At 36.8% G+C, this 22,409-nt stretch overlaps 1 protein-coding gene and 2 pseudogenes across 2 annotated transcripts; 2 read left to right on the top strand and 1 right to left on the bottom strand.

Annotated features, from left to right (window-relative positions):
* Nucleotides 1-314: 314 nt before the first annotated feature.
* Nucleotides 315-9,926, top strand: LOC143590611 (uncharacterized; annotated as a pseudogene). The gene is made up of 4 exons (XR_013145501.1): nucleotides 315-383; nucleotides 476-916; nucleotides 7,916-8,519; nucleotides 9,465-9,926. The product of XR_013145501.1 is annotated as an uncharacterized LOC143590611 (transcript).
* Nucleotides 9,927-11,995: 2,069 nt separating this feature from the next.
* LOC143590613 (uncharacterized) lies at nucleotides 11,996-15,657 on the top strand (annotated as a pseudogene).
* A 1,770-nt stretch (nucleotides 15,658-17,427) lies between these two features.
* LOC143590619 (metalloendoproteinase 1-like) lies at nucleotides 17,428-19,251 on the bottom strand. The gene has a single exon (XM_077071043.1). It carries the CDS (start codon nucleotides 18,999-19,001, stop codon nucleotides 18,066-18,068), a length of 936 nt encoding a protein of 311 aa, XP_076927158.1. The 5' UTR covers nucleotides 19,002-19,251; the 3' UTR covers nucleotides 17,428-18,065.
* Between the last annotated feature and the right edge of the window lie 3,158 nt (nucleotides 19,252-22,409).

Below are 22,409 nucleotides of genomic sequence, written 5' to 3'. Positions count from 1 at the left end.
TTTTTGTACGTTAAGAATTATTGTACGAGAACCTAACTCATAATATATAATTGAGCCGTGTTATAAATTGATAGCTTGTCAACTTAGTTTTTTTTCCCTCTTATCATTATTCTCTTAATTTTGTAACACTGTTAAATATTAAGGATCAATCATAAATACCATCTGTGAGCTGAGGTAGGTACACACTTATCTTAAATCTTTTAAAATAATGAAACTTGTTTAATAAGAAAGAAACATCATTTAAATTCCAAATCTGAATAAAGTTTTATTTAAGACATTACAAGTCTCCTTTGGGAAACAAACCTACGATTTTAATGGCACCAAATTGCCTCTACTTCTCCATTCTCGTTTGGATGTTCCTCATTATCCAAACGTCCGCTAAGGTATGTGTTTAATTTGATGTCATTTTAAAGATATATAAACAACACAAACACTTGTTTAACTATTGTAATCATCATTTGTTTAATGTTTGTAGCGTTCTGACTGGACGAACCACGGTGGAGATCTACACAATCGTAGATACGCGCATCATGAAACAAAGATCAGTCCTAAAACTGTGGCTAACCTTAGGCTGAAGTGGAAGTTTGTAGCCGGGAAAGATATAACCGCGACTCCAGCAATATACGAAAACACCATCTATTTCCCGAGTTGGAATGGAAACATATACGCACTTAATGCATCAAACGGACCGGTCATATGGCAACACAATCTCGGGCAGCTAACCGGGCTTAATTCAACAGGATATGTACAAGGGGTTAACTGGACCTTGTCAAGATCAACCCCTACTGTTGCTCGTGATCTTTTGATCGTTGGGATTTATGGGCCGGCTTATATTTTGGGGCTTAACATTAGCAACGGTGAGCTTGTCTGGTCTTTATGCAGCTCTTATCACCATGTCGGGAACTTATCATAAAAGGTATGTTTATTTCATGTTCATTTGTTTGAATGAGTTTGTTTTCCTAGAAAAGAGAAAAAAATATCAAATTTTCTAAACAACCATACCAACTAAAACACCTACTAATAACAAGGCTATTGCCATAATTATTAGAAACAAACCATACCTAGCTCAATAAATAAATAATAGAAAGATTGATTTCGAAAAAAATAAAACTGTTGACTATTGATTGCAATTTACACGAGTTGAGTTTAAAAGTGCACAAAGTCAAATACAATAATACATAATAAATTGTATTTCAATTTGATATGATAAGTTATTTTATTCTGTTTTTCCTATTCAAAATATTCAATCAATTCATGTGAATCATGTGTAGCTTCGGTTATAATCAAATTTATAATTAGTTATTTCTATTTTTAGACTTTCTAACAATCAGCTGATTGTAAGCTGTTATTAACTATCAATTAACTACCGACGTTGATGTTCCAACGAATTTCACATTTAACTCTTGTAAAATTCCCTTTTAAAAACTATTTTTTTATTTTTATTTATTATTATTAAGCTTACCAAAATGAAAAATAAATAAAAAAATATATAGATCACGGAAGTACATGTATTATAGTTTGTTTTTTTGAACTTTCTCATTACAGTTTGTTTCTTTGAATTTTATTCATTTGTTGTGTTTCTTTTTTTCATTGCTTTGTATGGATTGTGTTTTAGTTTAGTGTTTTGGGTTTTGATTTGTTTGATTGACATAGGCATAAATTCTTAGCTGGCGTTCAAGCATCTTTTCTTGAAAATGTTGACTTAATACATCTATCATGAAATAGTTTCCTGACCCGTTACCAAAAATCAAAGAACCTTTTTTTTTTTAAAAAAAAATTAAACTTCATTAAAAAAAACGACTTGCAAGTCCTCAAAACGAGGGCTGCAAGGAATACCAAGTTACATAAAACCAAAAGGATATTTACACCAATCGCTCCATACTATAGATTTAAATCTAGATTGTCTTGGTCAAAAATCGATTAAGGAGAATGTAACCAAATTTGTAAGGTGAGGTTTAGTGCTTGAATGATGAAAGTGAATATGTAAACAAAATATGTATGAGCATAGTGATTTGTTGCGAGGAAAAACCCTTGATCTTGGTCGGATCGCTGGCACAAAAACCTCGGGTGATGACAAATCGTCTATCACCAGTTTTATTAAGGATAATTAAAGTATTACAAGACGGAAGCTCTAACAGTGATTACAGAAAATGCTATGTGTGTGAAGTACGCTGCTGAATTCGTAGTGAATTGTGTGTGTCAACCTAACTGACTAGAGCTTCTTTATATACAGGAAAAATAATAACTAAAACTCCTATTTTTAGCCACTATTCAAGTCATTCCTTTATTGTAGCCGTTTCATGCATTGAACACGTTGTTTATTGACTTTGATTGTGAAAATATACGTTGGACTTGGTCAATAGCCGTTGTACATGCATTTATATTAATATAACAAAGAGATCAATCATTAGTAAGTAATAAGTACTGAGGATCCTTGATCCTGACAAGATCTGGAACACACGCTAAGGATAATTGATCCAAAACATATGCCAGGATAATATATCCGCAGCGTCAAATTTCTGTGCACTAATATAGACCTATTTCGAATCCAAAAATACAAGCAAGATTTAATCTTGGACACCACCTCGAAAGCTTTGGCCTCTTTATCCTGAAAAATCTTCTCGTTCCTTGCATTCCATATACTCCATAAAGCCGTAACCACTATACAATGAGCCACCCTTTTGTTGAGTTTTGACTTCTTTAAACCCTTCGCCAACACAAGAATATCCCGAACTTCAAACACAAAAATAGGATCCAAACGACACCACACGACACTCCTATCCCAAATCTAAGCTGCAAGAATACAACCTATGAAAATATAAGTAGTGGATTCCTTATTCGAGTCACAGAACGGACAACTGTCCTCGCTAAGACCCATCCCTCACTTATTTAAAGCTATTTTAGTAGGAATCTTATCCTGCTCCGCTCGCTACCCCAAAACATTGCACTTGATCGGCAGCCGCCCATTCCATTTAAACTTAAAAAGGGTTCATATTGTCGGCTATCAATAATAAGTTTTTTTGTACAGAAACCAAGAACATGCCATCTTTGGATCCAACCCAAATCCATTTATCACACCCAGCAGCCCAGTTGTACTCAAATATATTGGACAGAACCCCAAATAACTCATCTAGCTCCACCGATGATCTAGGATCATGACGCCAAGCCCATCTCATGACCCAATCATTATTTTGGTAACTCACTCTATCCGCCACGCTGCACCATTTTTGAGATTCCAATCTAAAAATATTAGGATACATACAACGTAATGGAAATTCTGAGCGCCAAGGGTCACACCAGAATCTATTGTTTACACCATCCCCAGTGACACCACACAAAAAAGCCATTAAGTTTTTTACAAGTAAAATTCGAACGCTCCCCGATCTTCACTATCTCTCTACAATATCCATGAGACCCTGACCTTAGCGGTAAAGAGGACCAACTTCGAGTACCACCATGACATACAACAATGAGTTTCTTCCATAAATAATTCTCATCCTTTTCGAACCGCCAACTCCATTTAAGTAAAAGAGCTTCATTAGTATCTTTTAACCGATTGAAACCCAATCCACCAAGTTTCTTCGGCCTCGCCACTCTCTCCCAAGCAACCCAATTGATCTTTTTTTTCTTCACTAAAACCTCCCCATAAAAATCTTCGCATAAGACCTTCGAACTTTTCAATCACCGCCAAAGGAGCTTTGAAAAGTGAAAAATAATAAATAGGCATATTCTCTAAAACTGATGTTATAAGATTTACTCTTCCTCCAATAGATAAATGTTTAGACTTCCACGAGGCGGGCCGCTTCTCCACCATATTAATGACAAAAGACCAATTGCCAATGCGATTCATGTTTGTCCCCACTTTGATCCCTAAATAATCAAAAGGAAACAATCCCCTTCTACACCCCATCACGACCAACATGTCATTCACTTCGACGTCTTCGACTTCAATTCCGAACAAGATGGATTTATGTAAATTATTTCGAAGACCCGAACACAAATAAAAGCACCGAAGGACCCGAGCTATTTTTTCCATATTCTCCCGAGACCACTCGCCAACAATAAGAGCATCGTCAGCATAACAAAAAAATGATGAGTGATATCCACGTCCGAAATTTCGGATACATGAACTTCCAATATCTCTTTTGCTTTATTCAACATCCAAGAAAGCGTCTCCATCACGATCAGAAATAAAAAGGAGACAAAGGAGATATCTCCTTGTATGAGCCCCTTTTCACATGTGAATTCGAAAGTCGACGACCCATTCACTAGAACTGCTGACCTAGCCGAATCCAAAATCCCTTTAACCCACAAACACCACTAGTTAGGAAAGCCCATATGAAGCATAACATTAATCAGGAAATTCCAGTTAACGTTGTTATACACCTTCTCAAAGTCTATCTTCAAAAGGAATGTCTTCTTATTCTTTTTCTTCAACCAATTCACTAGCTCAGAAACAATGAGAGGCCCATCCAGAATATACCTGTCTTGGAGAAACGTCGATGAGACTCAGAAATCAACACCCCCAAAACCTTTTTGAGACGATTAGTAAGGTTTTAGAAATCACTTTACTAATAATCCCAATGAGCATGATAGATCTGTAATCCTTAAGACCCAAAGGGTTTTTACTTTTGGGAATCAAAGTGATATAAGAAGACCCACAACCAGAACTAATAACCCCAGACTCATGAAAGGCTACAAGAATATTAAAAAAGTCATTCTCCAGCAAACCCCAAAACTTCTTTACAAAAATAAAATTAAAACCATCTGGTCCTGGAGCTTTGTCCTACCCGCAATTAAACACCGCGGACTTGATCTCCTATTTAGAAAAAGGAGCCACCAAACTATGTTTAAGGTCCGCAGGGACGGTTCTAATCCCTTCATTCCAACTCTAGCCGAATTTTGAATTTTTCTCGAAAGTGCTCTCTAAAAAACTTGTATACATGTTTCTTAACCAAGGTCGGTCTAGAATCCATTCCCCGCCAATCTCCAAATCTGGAATAGCGTTTTGAACTTTTCTCCCGTTAACCATACTATGAAAGAAGGCCGTGTTATCATCACCGAAGGACGCACATATAACTCTGGATTCTTGTTTTAAATCTTTAGCCCCAAAATCCTCAATATCCTCTATACCCCTTTTACATTGTTCCCACACCCACACCTCATCCTCCTCTAGATCCCTTTCCTCCATAAGTAACTTAAAATCTTCTTTTTCTGATTTGTTTTTTTTTTAAGTTTTCCCTTTCCTTAATTTTACAATCCTTGACCCACCTTTTAAGATTGTCTCCTAAATACTTGAAATTTTTTTCACTAAAATCACATATGGGGGACCTGAAACAACACACTCTTTAAGAGTCTTTCCAACCACATCCTCATAATCGGACCTATTCCCCCATGAATGAAACAACTGAAATGGCTTTGGACCAAAATCAGTATCTACTAAGACAAAACCAACAGTGCGTGATCCGACCGTTCTCTAGGGAAGGCCCTCAAGCAAGCATTTGGCCACTTAGATATAAAGTCGGATCACACCAAAACCCTGTCAATCTTGCTGAGTTTAACAACATCACCTCTACTAGCCATAAACGTATACTTCATACCTTTCGTATTATATTCTTTAAGATCTGCTTCATCAATTAATTCATTGAAATCCCTGGCACACACTTGATCAAAGGTAGAATTCTTCCTTTCCTCATGACATCTAACTGCATTAAAATCACCTAACCAACCCACCACCCGTGCCCACACTGAATAATCCTAAGAATCTTCCACCAAACGACTCTCTTATCAACATTATGTTTAGGGGCATACAAGTTACAAAAAAATTATCATTCAAAATTGTGTTATCTTTTCGGAAAACTTTTGGATCCCACAAACTTGCAATACCACCAGATCTTCCATTAGAGTTAACCCAATACGCCTTAAAACCTTGCTCACCCAGATATTACAAAACGAAGACATCTGCGTATCTGAACACATAGTCTCTTGTATAGATAAGAATTTCCGCTGGTCGGAGAGTGGACCTTCCTTCACGCGGATCCGGATCCGACAAGAAATTCACAGGAGCCTCTTTTTTTGCCGAGATTCCTGTCCGTTTTAACACATCACAAAGGACATCCCTGACCACACCATGTCTATATTTAAACCCCGGGAGTTCTTTTGCAGTGAATCGCGTGTTCACCAAAATTATCTAAACAAACTTTACGGCAGACCGGGCATGGCTCATCAACTGGGAACATGGGGGATCATTAAACGATACTTAAGAATGGCTCGATACTCCCCTGCTGACATGTGCTGGCCTAACCCTTCGATGGGGGTGACAGTCAAAAAGTCTTGAGCATGAGGAGTCTGAAGACATTCTAATACCGCTCTCTACCGAGAGGACAGACCAAACTTTGGGGGGGGGGGGGCTTATTAACGAACCATCGCACACCCAAGATCAAGATCAGGAATAGAGTTGTGAAAACAATCCATCGCACACCCAAAGTCGGAGTCTAACCCATCAACACCACAATCACGCAAAATCGGAGTCCAAGATTGTGTTCTCAAGGCTACGAAAGCATAGGTGGAAACATCTTCAGCTGAAGATAACCCTTAGCCTCCAAAATGGATAGGGAGAGAGACCAATCTCCATTGAAAATCACCAAAAAAACGGACCCCCACATACCACAATATCCTCAATCGTCGCTCGAAGCCCTTTGTCAAAAACAGAGACAACTTCCTTAACAAACACAGGCTGACATGTTCGGAGTCCGAAAAACTACTTAGCCACACCCATACATGAACGAAGCAAGAGAAGCTCACATTGAGGGCCACGCAGGCGAGAAAGACATCTCATTAGTTCCATTGTTTTGAAGCTCTAGTAATGGCTAAACTACTGATAAACTCAGCGTCCCGGCTAACCGCTACTCCAAGGAGTTTTACCCTTAACTCCGGTCTCCCAATCCCAATAGGAAATAAACCTACTTTTGCCTTTACCCCATTGCACGACGGCCAAAATACTTCGGTCTTTTTAATATTAAGCTAAAGCCCCAAACTTGGCCCCTCGGATCTAATAATATCTAAGGCTTTAGCCACTTCAATGGGCCTCCTATAATCGTGCCATCATTTAAGTACCATGCGTGGAAAAGTAACCTACAACCATCCCGTACCCGATGAATGAGTGGGTGTAAGGCTAATGCAAAGAGAAGGGGTCCTAAAGGATCGCCTTGTTGAACCCCGGTAGTTTACTAGATACAATCATTCCCCACATATAACCTAATCGGTTGCCCGTAAAGAAAATTAACCCAAAGGGAAATAGATGGGCATCTGGCACGAACCTCCTGCAGGATTGTGGTCCTATCCACCAAGTTGAAGGCATTAGAAAAATCTACAGTAAGCAAAGCCAACGACCCATCAGAGTGGAATATGTTAAGAATTTTATTCGCGCTATGAAGCACCGCTTCCGATCCACTCAGGATCCCCACCCCGAATTGAAAATCACCAAGGTATTTTGTCATCTCTTTTCCAACACTTCTCATAGCCACTTTGGATACGAAATATCTCTTCGCTTTTATTTTTTTATTTTTTTTATTTAATTTTATGCACTAATATAGTTATGACTAACAACAGAATTATAATGTTGCATTTTGCAACACCGTAAATTGTCAACTGTTAATGCTTTTTTACATGTTTATCCAATTCTAGAACCCGTCGCAGCACGTGGCCGGGTAAATTACTAGTTACACATTATTTTTAAAACATATAAAGGTAAAAGGATGGTTTAATGTCGATTAATTTGGTTATTTATACACATATAATCGAACTATAAAATCTGGTTAATATAAAATCATAATCGAATCATTGGTTTCTCATGCAAATCGATCGGCTATTTTGATTATTGATATGTATTATATAAATTGATGATTGTGTGTAGCGCATTCTACGTGGGAACATCTTCGGCTGAAGAAGTTATCTCAAGTATTGAAGCATGTTGTTCATTTAGAGGGGCATTTTTCAAGTTAAATGCTTCAAATGGTAACATCCTGTGGCAAACCTACATGCTGCCGGACAACAACGGTAGTAGCAACAAATGCGCAGGCGCTGCCTTATGGGGTAGTAGTCCGTCAATCGACATTAACCGCAATGCAGTCTACATCGCAACTGGAAACTTATATTCCGCCCCATTAAATGTCACACAATGCCAAGAAGCACAAAACAATCAAACAACACCAACCGAAGAAGATAAGTGCATCGAGCCTGATAACCATTCCAATTCAGTTATAGCACTTGATTTGGATTCGGGACACATAAACTGGTATAGACAATTAGGCGGTTATGACGTCTGGTTTTTGGCTTGTAATAATCTTTCTACGCCGGGGTGTCCACCTGGCCCTAATCCGGATGCTGATTTTGGGGAAGTACCGATGATTTTAAGCGTTAATGACCATGGAAAAAAACGTGACATTGTGGCCTTGGTACAAAAGAGCGGCATTGCTTGGGCCTTGGATCGGGACAACGGTAGTATTGTTTGGTCTACGGTAACAATTCATTTCATAATATTTCAATTAGACAATTTAAATACAAATATAATACTTAGTGACGCTATGAGTACTATCTCGATCGAATGAAACCCCTTACAAAATAGCGCCTGATTGACTTCCATCATCGATTTGCGACTGAGCAAAATTGTTCGTAATAATCTATGTCACAAAATCAGTTCCATCATCATATTCATGCATATGGTTTTTTCAATTACACAATTTTAGTACTGTTTTTGAATTCATTACAACTACCTGACATTTCAAAACATGTCCTTTTATTACTTCTTTTCAAACCCCGTCTATTTTGTCCGTTAAGTCAGGGGTAAATTGGTGATATTTTATTTATTTTCACTTTTTGAGTTAAATGTCATTTTCATAGTCATGCATGTTCAATTACGCAACTTTATTACTTTTGTTTTGTTTTGAAGTGCGCCAAAATACATATAAATGATGTGACATGGAGTCAATGATGAACGCCTGGGCAATGATAAATGAACACAGGTGACCAAAAGGTCAAAAATTAAAAGTCTTGAAATATTTGCAGGCTTAAATAAAAAAAATGTGAATTACTATTTAAAGAAAGTTAATGTGGTCACAATCTAGTCACAAAAGTGCAGTCGCAAGAGGTCCCAAAAATCAGTCGCAATAGCCACTGCTATTTTGGTCGCTAAAAGTGGTCACAAATTCGATCGCAAAAAAGGATTACCATTTTTGTGATCCTCATTTCAGTCGTAAGCAGTCGCATTGGCCATTTGCAACCGATCTACAACCGAAATGAGGATCACAAATGCGGAATACTATTATCTCGGAAGGGACACACCATTAATGTGCAGACTGAAAACATAAACTCTATTAAACAATGTTAATGCTTTTGTATATGTATGTATGTATGTATGTATGTATGTATGTATGCGTGATGAGACCGTAAAATGGCTATTGTAGGAAGCGGGACCCGGAAGTTCAAATGGAGGAGGTATATGGGGTTCAGCTACGGACGGAAAGGCAATTTATACAAACATTGCCAATGGGCTGCGAAGTAATTTTACACTGAAGCCGTCAAATATCACGACAAATAGCGGCGGGTGGGTGTCCATAGATGCCGCAAACGGGAATGTCTTGTGGTCAACGGGAAATCCTAGCAACGCGACTGCAAGTGGCCCCGTGAGTTTAGCCAACGGTGTTGTGTTTGCTGGGTCAACCAATGGGACCGGACCTATTTATGCTCTGAGTGCTGCAACCGGGGAAATTTTATGGTCGTATGACACAGTAGCTACCGTGTACGGTGGCATGTCTATTAGCAATGGTTGTGCGTATGTCGGCAACGGTTACAAATTCAGTCTTGGGGCTGTTACACCGACTTTTACTCCCGGAGGTACACTATTCGCGTTTTGCATTCTACCATAACGGACAACATTGTTATTGTGCAATTTCTATGATGTAATGTAAATAATAAACAAAATAATCCAAAATCGTGTGTGTACAATAATTAATGAACAAATAACCCACACTTCTTGTTATTTTAGAGCTGTGGTTTTGTTGTCTTAATATCCGAATTAGTGTAAATAAATCGTTGAATGTACGGCTATAAACGAGTCGAGTCGAGTCAAGCCGTGTAGTCTTCGGCTTGCTCAACTCAGCTTGTTTGTTTTGACGAGTTAAAATGATGAGCTCAAGCTCGACTCATAAAAAACCCAAGCCCACCCGTAGCTTGTTTATTTTAAGTATTATACCTTTGAACACATGTTAAATTTAGGTCATATATTTTGGGTATGATTTATATATATATTAATAAAACTTGACATTTAGTTTTAAGGAGTCAAAACATTTGAGCCAACGAGCCAGCTTACCATGGATTGGGTTCGGCTTCTTTGCAAAGCGAGCCAATTTCAAATGATTCTCGAACCGCTTGAAAAGCTGGAATCAAACAGCCGGTTTCGGGCCACAAATATATATCCGAACGTTAAATCCGGATTTTCAAAACGTTAGTGATTTTCAGATTCTGAATCGGAAGAAGAAAGATCCAAGTTAAATGACTAGTAATTTTTTGAAAATCAATGAGATGAAATTGTACATATTATGGAGGGGTGTTTAAAGACATTTAAACAGTCAACGGAAGTTACAAATGTTTTTATACACCACTCCATAATATGTTATGTTGTATTCAATTTCATCTCATTGATATTCAGAAAATTACAAGTCATTTCACTCGGATCTTTCTTCTTCCGATTCAGAATATGAAAATCATTAAAAAACACCCGTGATCATACGAAATGGAATAAAAAAGATGGCGAATCTAATTCATTATTTCACTGGTTGCTTATTTTGCTGTTCGTTCTCTCTCAACTGTCGGATCCTTTGTAAATTAGGAACACTTTATCAATAAAAAATTTTCATTAGTTATAGCAAGGGAATTTTGTCATACACATTTGTGAGTTTATGAGTCGCGTATCTCCTGCGCCGCAATTGATCTAGTAGTTAACATACTTATACTTTGACCAATGAGAAACGATGCGAGCGAGATATAGAAGGACTCAACTTTAAAATGACGTACATAACTTGGGCTAGAGACTAGAGATGCATGAACTATAAGTAACAGTTAGAATGATTTTTAGGAACTGCATCAGGCCCCAGTCGAGATTCACAAGACCCAAAATCCGTCATTTAGAACCCTGATTTAATTAGAGTCAGTGATCTTTCCTCAATTTTAACAATTTTTATTTGTTTCTTTTTATGTGTACACACACACAACTTTGATTGTTGTAATTCACCCTTTTTATTTTTTATTTTTACCTTTTATACTTTGAACATATAAATCACAAATTACTTTCTGAACCTACTTCTAAATATACACGAGTACACCAATGTTTCTCATGTGACTAGAACCCTCAATCACTTAGATAGAAACACCTTAACTATATTTAAACTAGAACCCACAATCACCTTAAATATACACATTAATACAACTAGGTATGCCAAGCCCTTGGGTACAATGGTATGGTGCTTAACCCCTCACAAATGTGGCTGTGGGTACACATTTATTTAAGAAGTTATAATTTCAGACGGTTTTGAATTTTCCACTCACGGTCCGACCTACCCATATGTAATAAACCCTCACAAATTGTTTTTCGTAATCGTGTCATTAACGTATCCATCCATTCATGACACACACTCGATCATTTACTCCAAAATTAGCATATTTAATTTAATTTCATGTCAAGTTATATTATACTAAGAAGTCCTCAACTTAGTTTTTTTCCTTAACATTGTAACACTATTAAATGTAAAAGATAAATGGCAACTGTGGTCAGCTGAGGTAGATAAAGACTTTGACAGTTATCTTAGATTTTTTAAAAATGACAAACTTGTTTAACAAGAAAGAAAGAAAGATTACTTCAAATTCCAATTAAGTTTAACTAAAGTTTTATTCAAAATAGATTTCAAGTCTCCATTGAAATACAGATCCTACCATTTTCATGGCACCGAATTACCTCTACTTCGCCATCCTCGTTTGGTCGTTACTCCTAATCCGAACATCAGCTAAAGTAAGTGTTCTTGTCTCATTTTAAGGATTTAAAGATGACATAAACTATATTGTTTTAACTACTGTATCCATCATTTTAATCTTTTGTTTAATGTTGTAGTCATCTGACTGGACGAATCATGGTGGAGATCTACATAACCGTAGATACGCTTATCACGAAACAAAGATCAGTCCTAAAACCGTGGCTAACCTTAGGCTGAAATGGAAGTTTGTAGCAGGAAGAGATATAACCGCGACTCCAACAATATACAACAACACCATCTATTTCCCGAGTTGGAATGGGAACATATACACGCTTAATGCATCAAACGGGTTGGTCATCTGGCAAAAAAATCTTGAAACAGTTAACCGGGATTAACACAACAAAACTCACACAAGGAGTTAACTGGACCGTGTCAAGAACAACCCCTGCTGTTGCTGATGAGATTTTGATCGTTGGCATTTACGGTCCGGCTTATATCATAGGGCTTAACATTGCCAACGGTGAGCTCGTCTGGTCTACGCAACTCGATACACATTACGCGGCTTATATCACCATGTCCGGAACTTACCATAAAAGGTATATATTTGTTTCATGTTGGCAATTCACTTGAATCTGTTTGTTTTCTGAGAAAAAAAGCAACAAGTATTAAAAAAGTTTTCTAGTTTAATTCAATTAAAATGTGCAAAGTACACAAAATTTGCTGGTGATGTGCACAAAAATAAAGTAAACAATTGACTGCTGATTGCAATATGCGAATAATTGTACACGCATTGAATTTAAAATTACATAAAGTCAAATACAATAAGAAATAGTATTTTAGTATGATCAAGTATAGTACTCCGTATATATTTTATTTTCCCTATCCAAAACAACTAATCACTTAATCTAAATTAGGTACCAATGGGTAGGCCTTATGCGGTTGGTTTATTAGCGAAGGTAAAGTCTTTAAAGCATGTATTGGGTTCAAGTCCTCATGTGACCAAAATTTGTCATTTAAAAAAAAATTTAATTAGGTTCAGTTAGGGCCTTAGGGATTAAAAGAAATATATAAGCAAATTTTATTATATTTAGTAACACGTATTGATTATAAATGATTCAGTTAATTCATTCATAAGAAAATGGCTCGGTTAATTTGGTTATCCACTTCGGATATCAATGGTCGGATTATAGCTAGAATTTTCAACCGATAAATCAATTATATCTTGGACAAAATATAATATTAGCAGTATTTTTTTTATTTATAAAAAAGTATACACAACTAATCTATTATTTATAAAACAAAAACCTTAAAGTTTTTCCGACATATTGCATATTATTTTTAAAACATATAAAGGTAAAAGGTTGGTTTAATGCTAATTAATTTGATAATTTATACACTTGTAACTATCAACGAACTATAAAAGCCGGTCAATATAAAATCATAACCGAATCGTCGGTTTCTCATGTATACAAGCTATCTTGATTATGGATAAGTATTATATAAGTTGATGATTGTGTGTAGTGCATTCTATGTGGGAACATCTTCAGCTGAAGAAAGCTCAAGCATTGAAGCATGTTGTACATTTAGAGGCAGTTTTTTCAAGTTAAATGCTTCAAATGGTAAAATCTTGTGGCAAACCTACATGCTACCAGATAACAACGTTAGCAAACATGAATACTCCGGTGCGGGCATATGGGGCAGCAGCCCGTCTATCGACATTCACCGGAATGAGGTCTACATCGCCACTGGAAACTTGTATTCCGCCCCATTAAATGTCACACAATGCCAAGAAGCACAAAACAACCAAACAACACCAACCGAAGAAGATAAGTGCATAGAGCCCGATAACCATTCCAATTCAGTTCTAGCACTTGATTTGGATTCGGGACACATCAACTGGTATAGACAGTTAGGCGGTTATGACGTCTGGTTTTTTGCTTGTAATAATCTTTCTACACCGGGGTGTCCGCCTGGCCCTAATCCGGATGCAGATTTCGGGGAAGCACCGATGATTTTAAGCGTTAATGACCTTGGAAAAAAGCGCGACGTTGTGGCCTTGGTACAAAAGAGCGGTATTGCTTGGGCTTTGGATCGGGACAACGGTAGCATTGTTTGGTCTATGGTAATTATATTTCTTTTCACAAAATATCAATTAGACAACTTAATTGAAACAAAAATGAAAATTAGCGACGCTATGAGCATTATCGACTGAATGAAACCCTTTACAATAACGACTGATTTATCTATGTCACAAAATCAGTCAAAAAATCAAGCGACAATTACTTGAATCCTTCGATTGCTAAACACGCCCAAAATCATTTCCCTAACAAAAGCCACGAAACATATATTAGGACAAAGGTTACGACTTGTGACGTTACTATTCTGCGGCAAAATACTTTGGGATCGATTTGACATTCCCCTAGCCAAATATGGTAGTGTTGGGACAAAACTACATATTTTAAAGTCATGAAAGTATTAGCTGACTTGTTAAACAATGTGAAAATTACTATTTAATTGTACGTGGTAGCAACCTAGTCACAAAAGTGTGGTCGCAACCGGTCCTAAATTACCAGTTGCAGACATTGTGGCTGCTAGCTATTTTGGTTGCTAAAAGTGGTCACATCTTTGGTCGCAAGGCAGGATTCGACAAACTCATTTAGGTCGCAAAGTAGTTGCATCAGCTATATGCGACCAACTTACAACCAAAGAGGATCGCAAATGCGCAATTCTAATATCTTGTCGAGGACAAGTCATTAATGTGTAAACTAAAAAAATAAACTTATAAACTTTAAGCATTGTAAATGCTGTTGTCTAGTGATATCAGTGTATGTAAAATATGCACTTTTTATGAGGTTAAATGTTGCAGTCCTTTACTAGACAATTGCATAGATATATATTTAATTAGTAGTAAAATTAAAGGGTGTGTTTAATCATTAATGTATGTATGCGTGCTGAGTCCGGACAATGGTTATTGTAGGAAGCAGGACCCGGGGGCCCAGGTGGAGGAGGTACATGGGGCTCGGCGACAGACGAAAAGGCGGTTTATACAAACATCGCCAATAGTTTGCGAAGTAATTTTACTTTAAAGCCATCAAATATCACCACGACTAGCGGCGGATGGGTGTCAATGAATGCCACAACTGGGAAAGTCTTGTGGTCAACTCAAAATCCTAGCAACGCGACTGCAAGTGGCCCAGTGAGTTTAGCCAACGGTGTTGTGTTTGCTGGGTCAACCAATGGGACCGGACCTATTTATGCTCTGAGTGCTGCAACCGGGGAAATTTTATGGTCGTATGACACAGGAGCCACCGTGTATGGTGGCATGTCTATTAGCAATGGTTGTGTGTATGTCGGAAACGGTTACAAATTCAGTCTTGGAGCTTTTGATCCGACTTTTACTCCCGGAGGTACACTATTCGCGTTTTGCATTCTACCGTAATGGACAACAATAATATTGTGCAACTATGATGCAATGTAAATAATAAACAAAATAATCCAAAATGCTTGTGTGTGTACAATAATGAATAAATAAACCACGCTTGTTACATTAGAGTTGCGATTTAGCCGTTGTAACATACTAATTAGTGTCATGAATAAATGCTTGAAAGTATGGATTTAAACAAGTCGAGTCGAGCCAACGTTGGATTGGGACTCGAAGTTCAAAGAGTGGCAAGCTGAAATGTTGATCGATCTCTAGCTAAGCTCATAAAAAAGCTTGAGCCAGCTTGTAGCGCGTCTTTTTTTTTCTTTTTAAATAAAATTTAAACATATTAATATGAACTTTATATATTAATATGAAATTTATAGAGTACAAAATTTGTAATCGATATATTGAACTTAGGTTTAAAATTTGGCTTTAAAATGAGCCAAACTAGTGAGTCAACGAACCAACTTATCATGGCTCGGGTTCGACTTATTTAGAAAACCAGCTGATTTTAAGCGACCCTCGAGTCAGCAGCTTTTTGAACAATCCTATTCATACGTATAAAATCGGAATTGTTGTTAAATTAATACTTCCTAACAGATCTAGTCACATTTTGACTTGATTTAAATTCGGGCCAGTTTCAATTGCTTTAAACACCCATTTATAACATGCATTAAATTTCATCTCATCGACGTTCAAATTACAAGTCATTTCGCTCGAATCAATCTTCTTCCGATTCATAATCCATAAAAAAATGTATAAAATCGATCACGATCATATGAAACCGAATCATAGCGACGACAAATCCAAATCATTCACTGGTCGCTTAATATTTTGCTGTTCGTTCTCTCTCAATGGTCGGACCCTCTGAAACATATATGGACACGACTAATCAATAATCATTCAAAAGTTTTCCTTAATCGATCAATGTCAATTAGCATACTTACTTTGCATAAAGATCTGAACTTAAACAAAAGATCGGCTTCCGTCTGGAGAGGTTTCTGAGTCTCGATTTTTTGATTAATCTCTTTGGCCTTCATCTCCAACATTAACCCCCTTTGTTCAAGCATCTTCTCGGTGTTCTCCTTGTCTAACCTCAACCTCTCTTCCTTTCCCCATGCTAACATTGTCGGGCAAGCTAAATATCGTCAGGGATTTCTTACCGGAGATCGGGAGATATATGGTTAGCGGTTTGTTTGATATTTCATATCAATGCTTGTTTTTCAAAGGAATACAAAAATGTGTGGTGTTATTCCTAGATGCATAAAAACCATACATTTCTTAGAATTTTTGTAAAAAGAATTGTTGATTTCAATCTATTAATAGTGATTAGTTATGAAATTAATGTGTAAATAAGGTTTTAAAATCATCAGTGTATTGTGGATTGTCTAGAGAACACATTGTAAGGGTTTCTATTCTTCTCCTTTGTTCTTATAGAAAGAGCGCTTTGTCACAAACATTTGCGAGTTTGTGGGTCACGTCTCTCGTTAATACAAAGTTGATCTAGTAATTAACAAACTTTACTTGGACCAATCGGAGAAGAATGAACGAGACATAGGACTGAAAGGGTATAATTTGGTTACGTTTGGAGACTAGAGTTACACACCAATAAGTAATGGACATAAATGACAAACCAGATCATGCCCTAGCCGCATGGGCGGCCCTAGGGTAGTGTGAGTTGCAAAACCAGCTGGAAGGCCATAATTTTCGAGGGCCAAAATTTTTATATATATATTTTAAAATTTTTTAATAAAAACGTATGGACCTTAATCATTTTATATATATTGGACTCAAAACTTTTTTTATTTCATCTATTTAAGTTATTAAGCCCAAACTAAATTTTAAAACTAAACAATACAACTAGGACCTGCGGGCGTTTTCATTTCGGCTCGGTTGAGCTATTTAAATCTTGGCAGCCGGTTCTTCTAGCCACAACTCGCAAGACCCAAATTTCATCATTTAAAGCCATGATTCTCATCAATTCTAGCATTCTTTGTCTTTCTTTGTACACGTATAAATGTGCTAGTCTTTGGTTGTAGTAATATGTGTTTATTTGTTTTAATTTTATATTTTAAAAATATAACTCGTATACTTTCTAAACTCCTAATTTTACACTCATGTCACCATGGGACTAGCTAGAAGCCTAGAACTCTCAACACTTGGGGACGAACACCATTACTTTATTTAAAGTCAATTTCAAACGGGTCAATTTTTCAACCACCTTGACGTGCCATACTTAAACCCATCAATAAAACTAGTTCGGGTCGCTTATGGGTTTTTGTATTTGATTTCCCCCATTTAAGTAATTGTAGCTTGATTGAAAGAACTTGAAACACCTTACAAGCTTAATGCTTAATTAGTTAATGGATCATCACTTTAATTTTAAACTTTAACACCACTACAAGACATTGTTATTACAAACGAGGGAACACAGTTACAAAAAAAAAGTATAAACGAAACAAAGATTTATTAGGAACGTGACATTCTGAATAAAAATCGAAACCCTCAACAAAACTTAACCATCAAGCACGATGCAATTTACGACATTGTAGTAATAAAAGAAAACAAACACTCATTCTTCGAAAATGACTAAGTTGCCGTTTTATTAGAAAAGACTAACTTCCATATAGCGCTCGAAGCCCTCGTATATCGTCTGAATTCAATCCTTTTGTTACTCCTGCCCTAAACGTAGCCCACGTTATTGCATTTTGATTTTGGCTATGACCAAGACCAAGTAAGTGTCCTATTTCATGTAATGCTAAAGTCTCAACATCATAAGCATTTGGGACTGCTCCAACCGCCCAACGATCATCCGCATCGTAGTGTAACCTTCCATCCGTAGGGGCAAAAGCATGGGCCAATACTCCACCAGGCCCATCAAAGGGGGCGCCATCTCCATGGGCTCGACGAGCAAAAATAATCTTTAAATCAGCACTTCGATAAGTTTTAGCTCTTGAAAATGTGAAATATCGAGAAGCTATATCCCATTTTTTAAAAGCTCGTGCAACGGGAGGCATGAATCGTGTAGGAAAACGTGATCCAAAAGCGTAAGTCAGATGCCTTTTACCCTTAGGCCATTTTGGTTTTCCTGGAAAGAATCGATAATGAGAGACCGTGTGTAAAGATTCATCACTATGTTGATGAGTTTCCTTATCAGGAAAACCACAACGAGGCTTAACCATCTTGGACACCGTTGGCTTATCAAGCGTCCCAGTGGCATTGAGATGGTAATAGACTTGGTATGATTTAATGGCCGCCTCAAGCTCCTCATCAAAATGATCTTCTTCAGGATTTGTGACATTATAGTTGTTTTGGTAGTTTAGATATCCAAAATGACTAAGATATTTCTTAAGATCGTGTATGCCTTTTACGTTCTCACCCTTACGACACCCTTGCATGTTTTTAAGGAACCCGAAAGGTGACGGGTTTGTGTTATTGTGGAATAAATCATTTGGTTGTAAGTTAGGATATGGAAAATGGGAAAAGACGGGTATAACAAAGAGAAAAAGAAAGAAAATACATGAAAAGGGAAAATAGAGCTTAGTCCCCATGACTATATTCAATTTTGAAACTAGTTATAGGATTTAGAACTTTGAAGCTCTCTATATTTATACTAATACACATAACTTTTTATTTATTTTTTAACTATAATAAAAAAGGGTTTGAAAATTTTCTGTTGTTGACACAAGGTTCATTTTGTGAATTTTAACAATTAAAAAATGTTATCATTTCGAAATAGTCAATGAGTTGACAATTATAAGCGAGAAAACTTATATGACGTGCCCGCATGATTTTTTTTGTTTTATGGCAAACAACATCGTACCTGGACTCCTTTTAGTAACTTATCCCATTCGATCGAAATAAATACAACAAAGAAATAACAGTTTAACTGGTTTTAATAAAAGTTTTTAAGATAAATCGTTAACTGCGGTTGTAAAGAAGGACAAAGCAAATCGGTTGGGTTGATTGCAGTGACGGAGCCAAAAACTTTTTTCTATGGGTTCGGAATTTTCGATGCTTGATTTTTTTTTCCGGCGTTAAATTTCCGCGCCCAAATGGGTTGGGTCGGGTTGGGTTGATCATTCGGTTAGATAAATAAAATGCAATGTCACTATCATAACAAAATATATCGTTAAAATTCAATGAAATACAAAGTCATTAAATAAAAAAGACATTGCATATTATAATTTTTCCTTACGTGTTTTCATGTTTTGAAAAATGTCACACCCCCGTCTTAGGCCTAGGAGCGTGACCCATAAGTTGGTACCACAGTTGTAAATAAATCAGAGTTGCATTAGTTTGCGGAAGACTTATAAAACTTTAAGGATCAAAACATAGCTTTTATATATACATTCAAAGACGGGATTATAAAATACCCGTTTAGCGTTAACAAAAGATTACTTGTTTATGTTTACAAACCACCATTTATGTTTATACAAAATAAAATCCGAGCCATCGGATATATAAGCACTTCGTCACTCCATGTGCTAAACTTGTTCACCTGCAAAATGTAAGAAAATACGTCAGCAACGAATGACAGATCGGTTATGGTTATGGTTATCTATTAACCGCTATATCGGTTATGGTTATGAGTTTAGCCAAAAACCGCCCCAAATCGACCCATGCACACCCCTACCCTTAAGTGTGTTATGTACATCTCTTGACCGCACGAAATATGCGCTTTCAAGTCTTTGCTACATACTTGTTGGAGTTCGTGGTGGATCCGAGTCCGGTATGAAAGTTGGACATATTGATTCTCCCTCGTCTTCGATGATCATGTTATGCATTATGATACACGGATACATAGCACTTTTCATTCTTTCGAAAGACAATAGACGACAAGGTTTTTTAACAAAATGTCAGCGTTGTTGAAGAACCCCAAAACACCTCTCGATATTCTTTCTCGCAAACTCTCGTACTTTCTTAAAATGCTGTTTTTTTTTCATCCAATGCGTCTTTAAATGTTTTCACGATAATCGCATACTCTGGATATATTCCATCGCCCAGATAGTATGCATGATCGTAGAAGTTATCGTTAGCCCGAAACGAAACGACGGGAACGGTCCCAGATATGTAACTCTCCAACACAGTTGACTGTTTTAAGACGGTTATGTCATTGTTGGAACCATAAACACCAAAGAATGTCGATCAAATCCAAAGGTCGTATGAAGCAGTCGCTTGAAGATTGACCGTTGGTCTCTTTCAGTCACCTCGTTTGTATTGACCTCGCCATGCAGTTGGCCAATTAGCCCATTCCCAATGCATACAATCTACACTCCCGATCATGCCGGGTAAACCATGCACCCTTGCATGTGCCGTGTAAAAACGTTGTAGATCGTTCAAGTTAGACTCTCTTAGATAATGTGGTCTGATGTACATAAAACTGCAATTTCTATCAAATAACATAGCACAAAAAGCTACTTATCATAATAAAATACAATTTCAGGTGAAACCAAGTCCCAAACGAAGAAATAAGCGAAAAGACGAAGAAAAACGAAAGAAAATCAAGAAACATGCCCCCCATGCCTCAAAAAACACGCCCCCATGCTTTTGAACACCAGAAAAGACAAAAATCTACAAGAAAAGACAAAAACTGGGAACAAAAGCACGGGGCCGTGCCACTTGCCCACGGGGCCGTGGTCACCTTCAAGAAAAAGACAAAAAGAATTCAACACATGTCAAAAAGAACGGGGGCGTGCCCACCAAGGCACGAGGCCGTGCTTCTCACTCCAGATTGCCTATAAATAGTGGCTCATGTTGCACTCATTTGGTGTGCCTTGAAGAGAGTTCTATCCGGTTTTCACTTATAAAAACGCCCACTAGCACTCATATTGAAGATCTAGTGAAGAGTTTGAAGGCTTGGAGATCATCATCATCAACCATCATCATCATCATCATTAAGAAGGAAGATTCATCCACATTTGGTTAGATTGTTCAAGTTTAATCATGTGTTTGTTATCATCATCCATTCTAATAACTATGCTTATTATGAGCTAAACTCCATTTACCATCTAATATCTATGAAGAAGCTTTGCTTTACTTGATAATTATATAAGACATGGGGTTTAGTCTAGTAAAGTACATGGTTATCTTGCAATTATCTTTTGATGAGAAATATTTCACCATCTTAATTCAACAATTCAAAGTTGGTGATTGCCAATTATATTGGCAATCATTCATGATCGATTCATGTTCTTGAAAATAGAAATACTTTGATAACTTATCGAAACATGGATCCTTATATAGTATTTAGAAATGATGAGATATAAGTTATGATCTATTTCTCTAAGTTTTGGTAATCCGAAAATGGCATCGCTAACACAATTGCTTAGGATATCATGCTAGTTAAAGAAATTATATGTTAACGGAATGCGTAATTATAACCTACTTAAATCAACCAAGGGGAGGTTATGTGATGAACTATAACCACCCGAAGTTGTTAGAATTGGTATTTGAGAAATCGAAGTCAATCCTAATCTTTCTACTTTACGAAACTACTTGCCAACTTAAATTGACATCCTTGAGGTAGCATGACATTAGGAAAGGGTCGAATTTAAAATGCGCATGCTACTCTCTTTTATGCCATAGATGATCGCTTAGAAATGAGGAGCTATCTATCATATATTATTACGGCAAGTTTACCACATGTCTACATATAAATTATAGAGGATAAAATGGAGTGGATTCTTGATCTTAGATGGTAACCTTCATATAATTGAACTACTTGTTTAGAATTTCTCGTCTTGGTCACCTATATATTATATATAAGTATTTATATTTTATAAAAAGTTCAAAAATTAACTCCAAAATGATTAAAACCTCCTATTAAAGTAAAACAACGATTCATTATTAGAAACATTTGTGTCCACGGATCGATACTTGGTTCTTTCCAACACTATTCTACATATACGATAGGTACACTTGCCTATTTTGTGTGTGTCTAGTCTTTGTAGAAATGA

The sequence above is a fragment of the Bidens hawaiensis genome, unplaced genomic scaffold (assembly GCF_021521415.1).
Source record: "Bidens hawaiensis isolate Kalapana, Puna unplaced genomic scaffold, B.hawaiensis_p1.1 tig00038691_1, whole genome shotgun sequence".
Lineage (NCBI taxonomy): Eukaryota > Viridiplantae > Streptophyta > Magnoliopsida > Asterales > Asteraceae > Bidens > Bidens hawaiensis.
The sequence above is the reverse complement of the archived record's forward strand: the minus strand, read 5'-3'. Positions and strand labels throughout refer to the sequence as shown.

Excerpts from the sequence above, each read along its gene's own strand:
- LOC143590619 (XM_077071043.1), bottom strand. The coding sequence starts at position 19,001 with ATGGGGACTAAGCTCTATTTTCCCTTTTCATGTATTTTCTTTCTTTTT.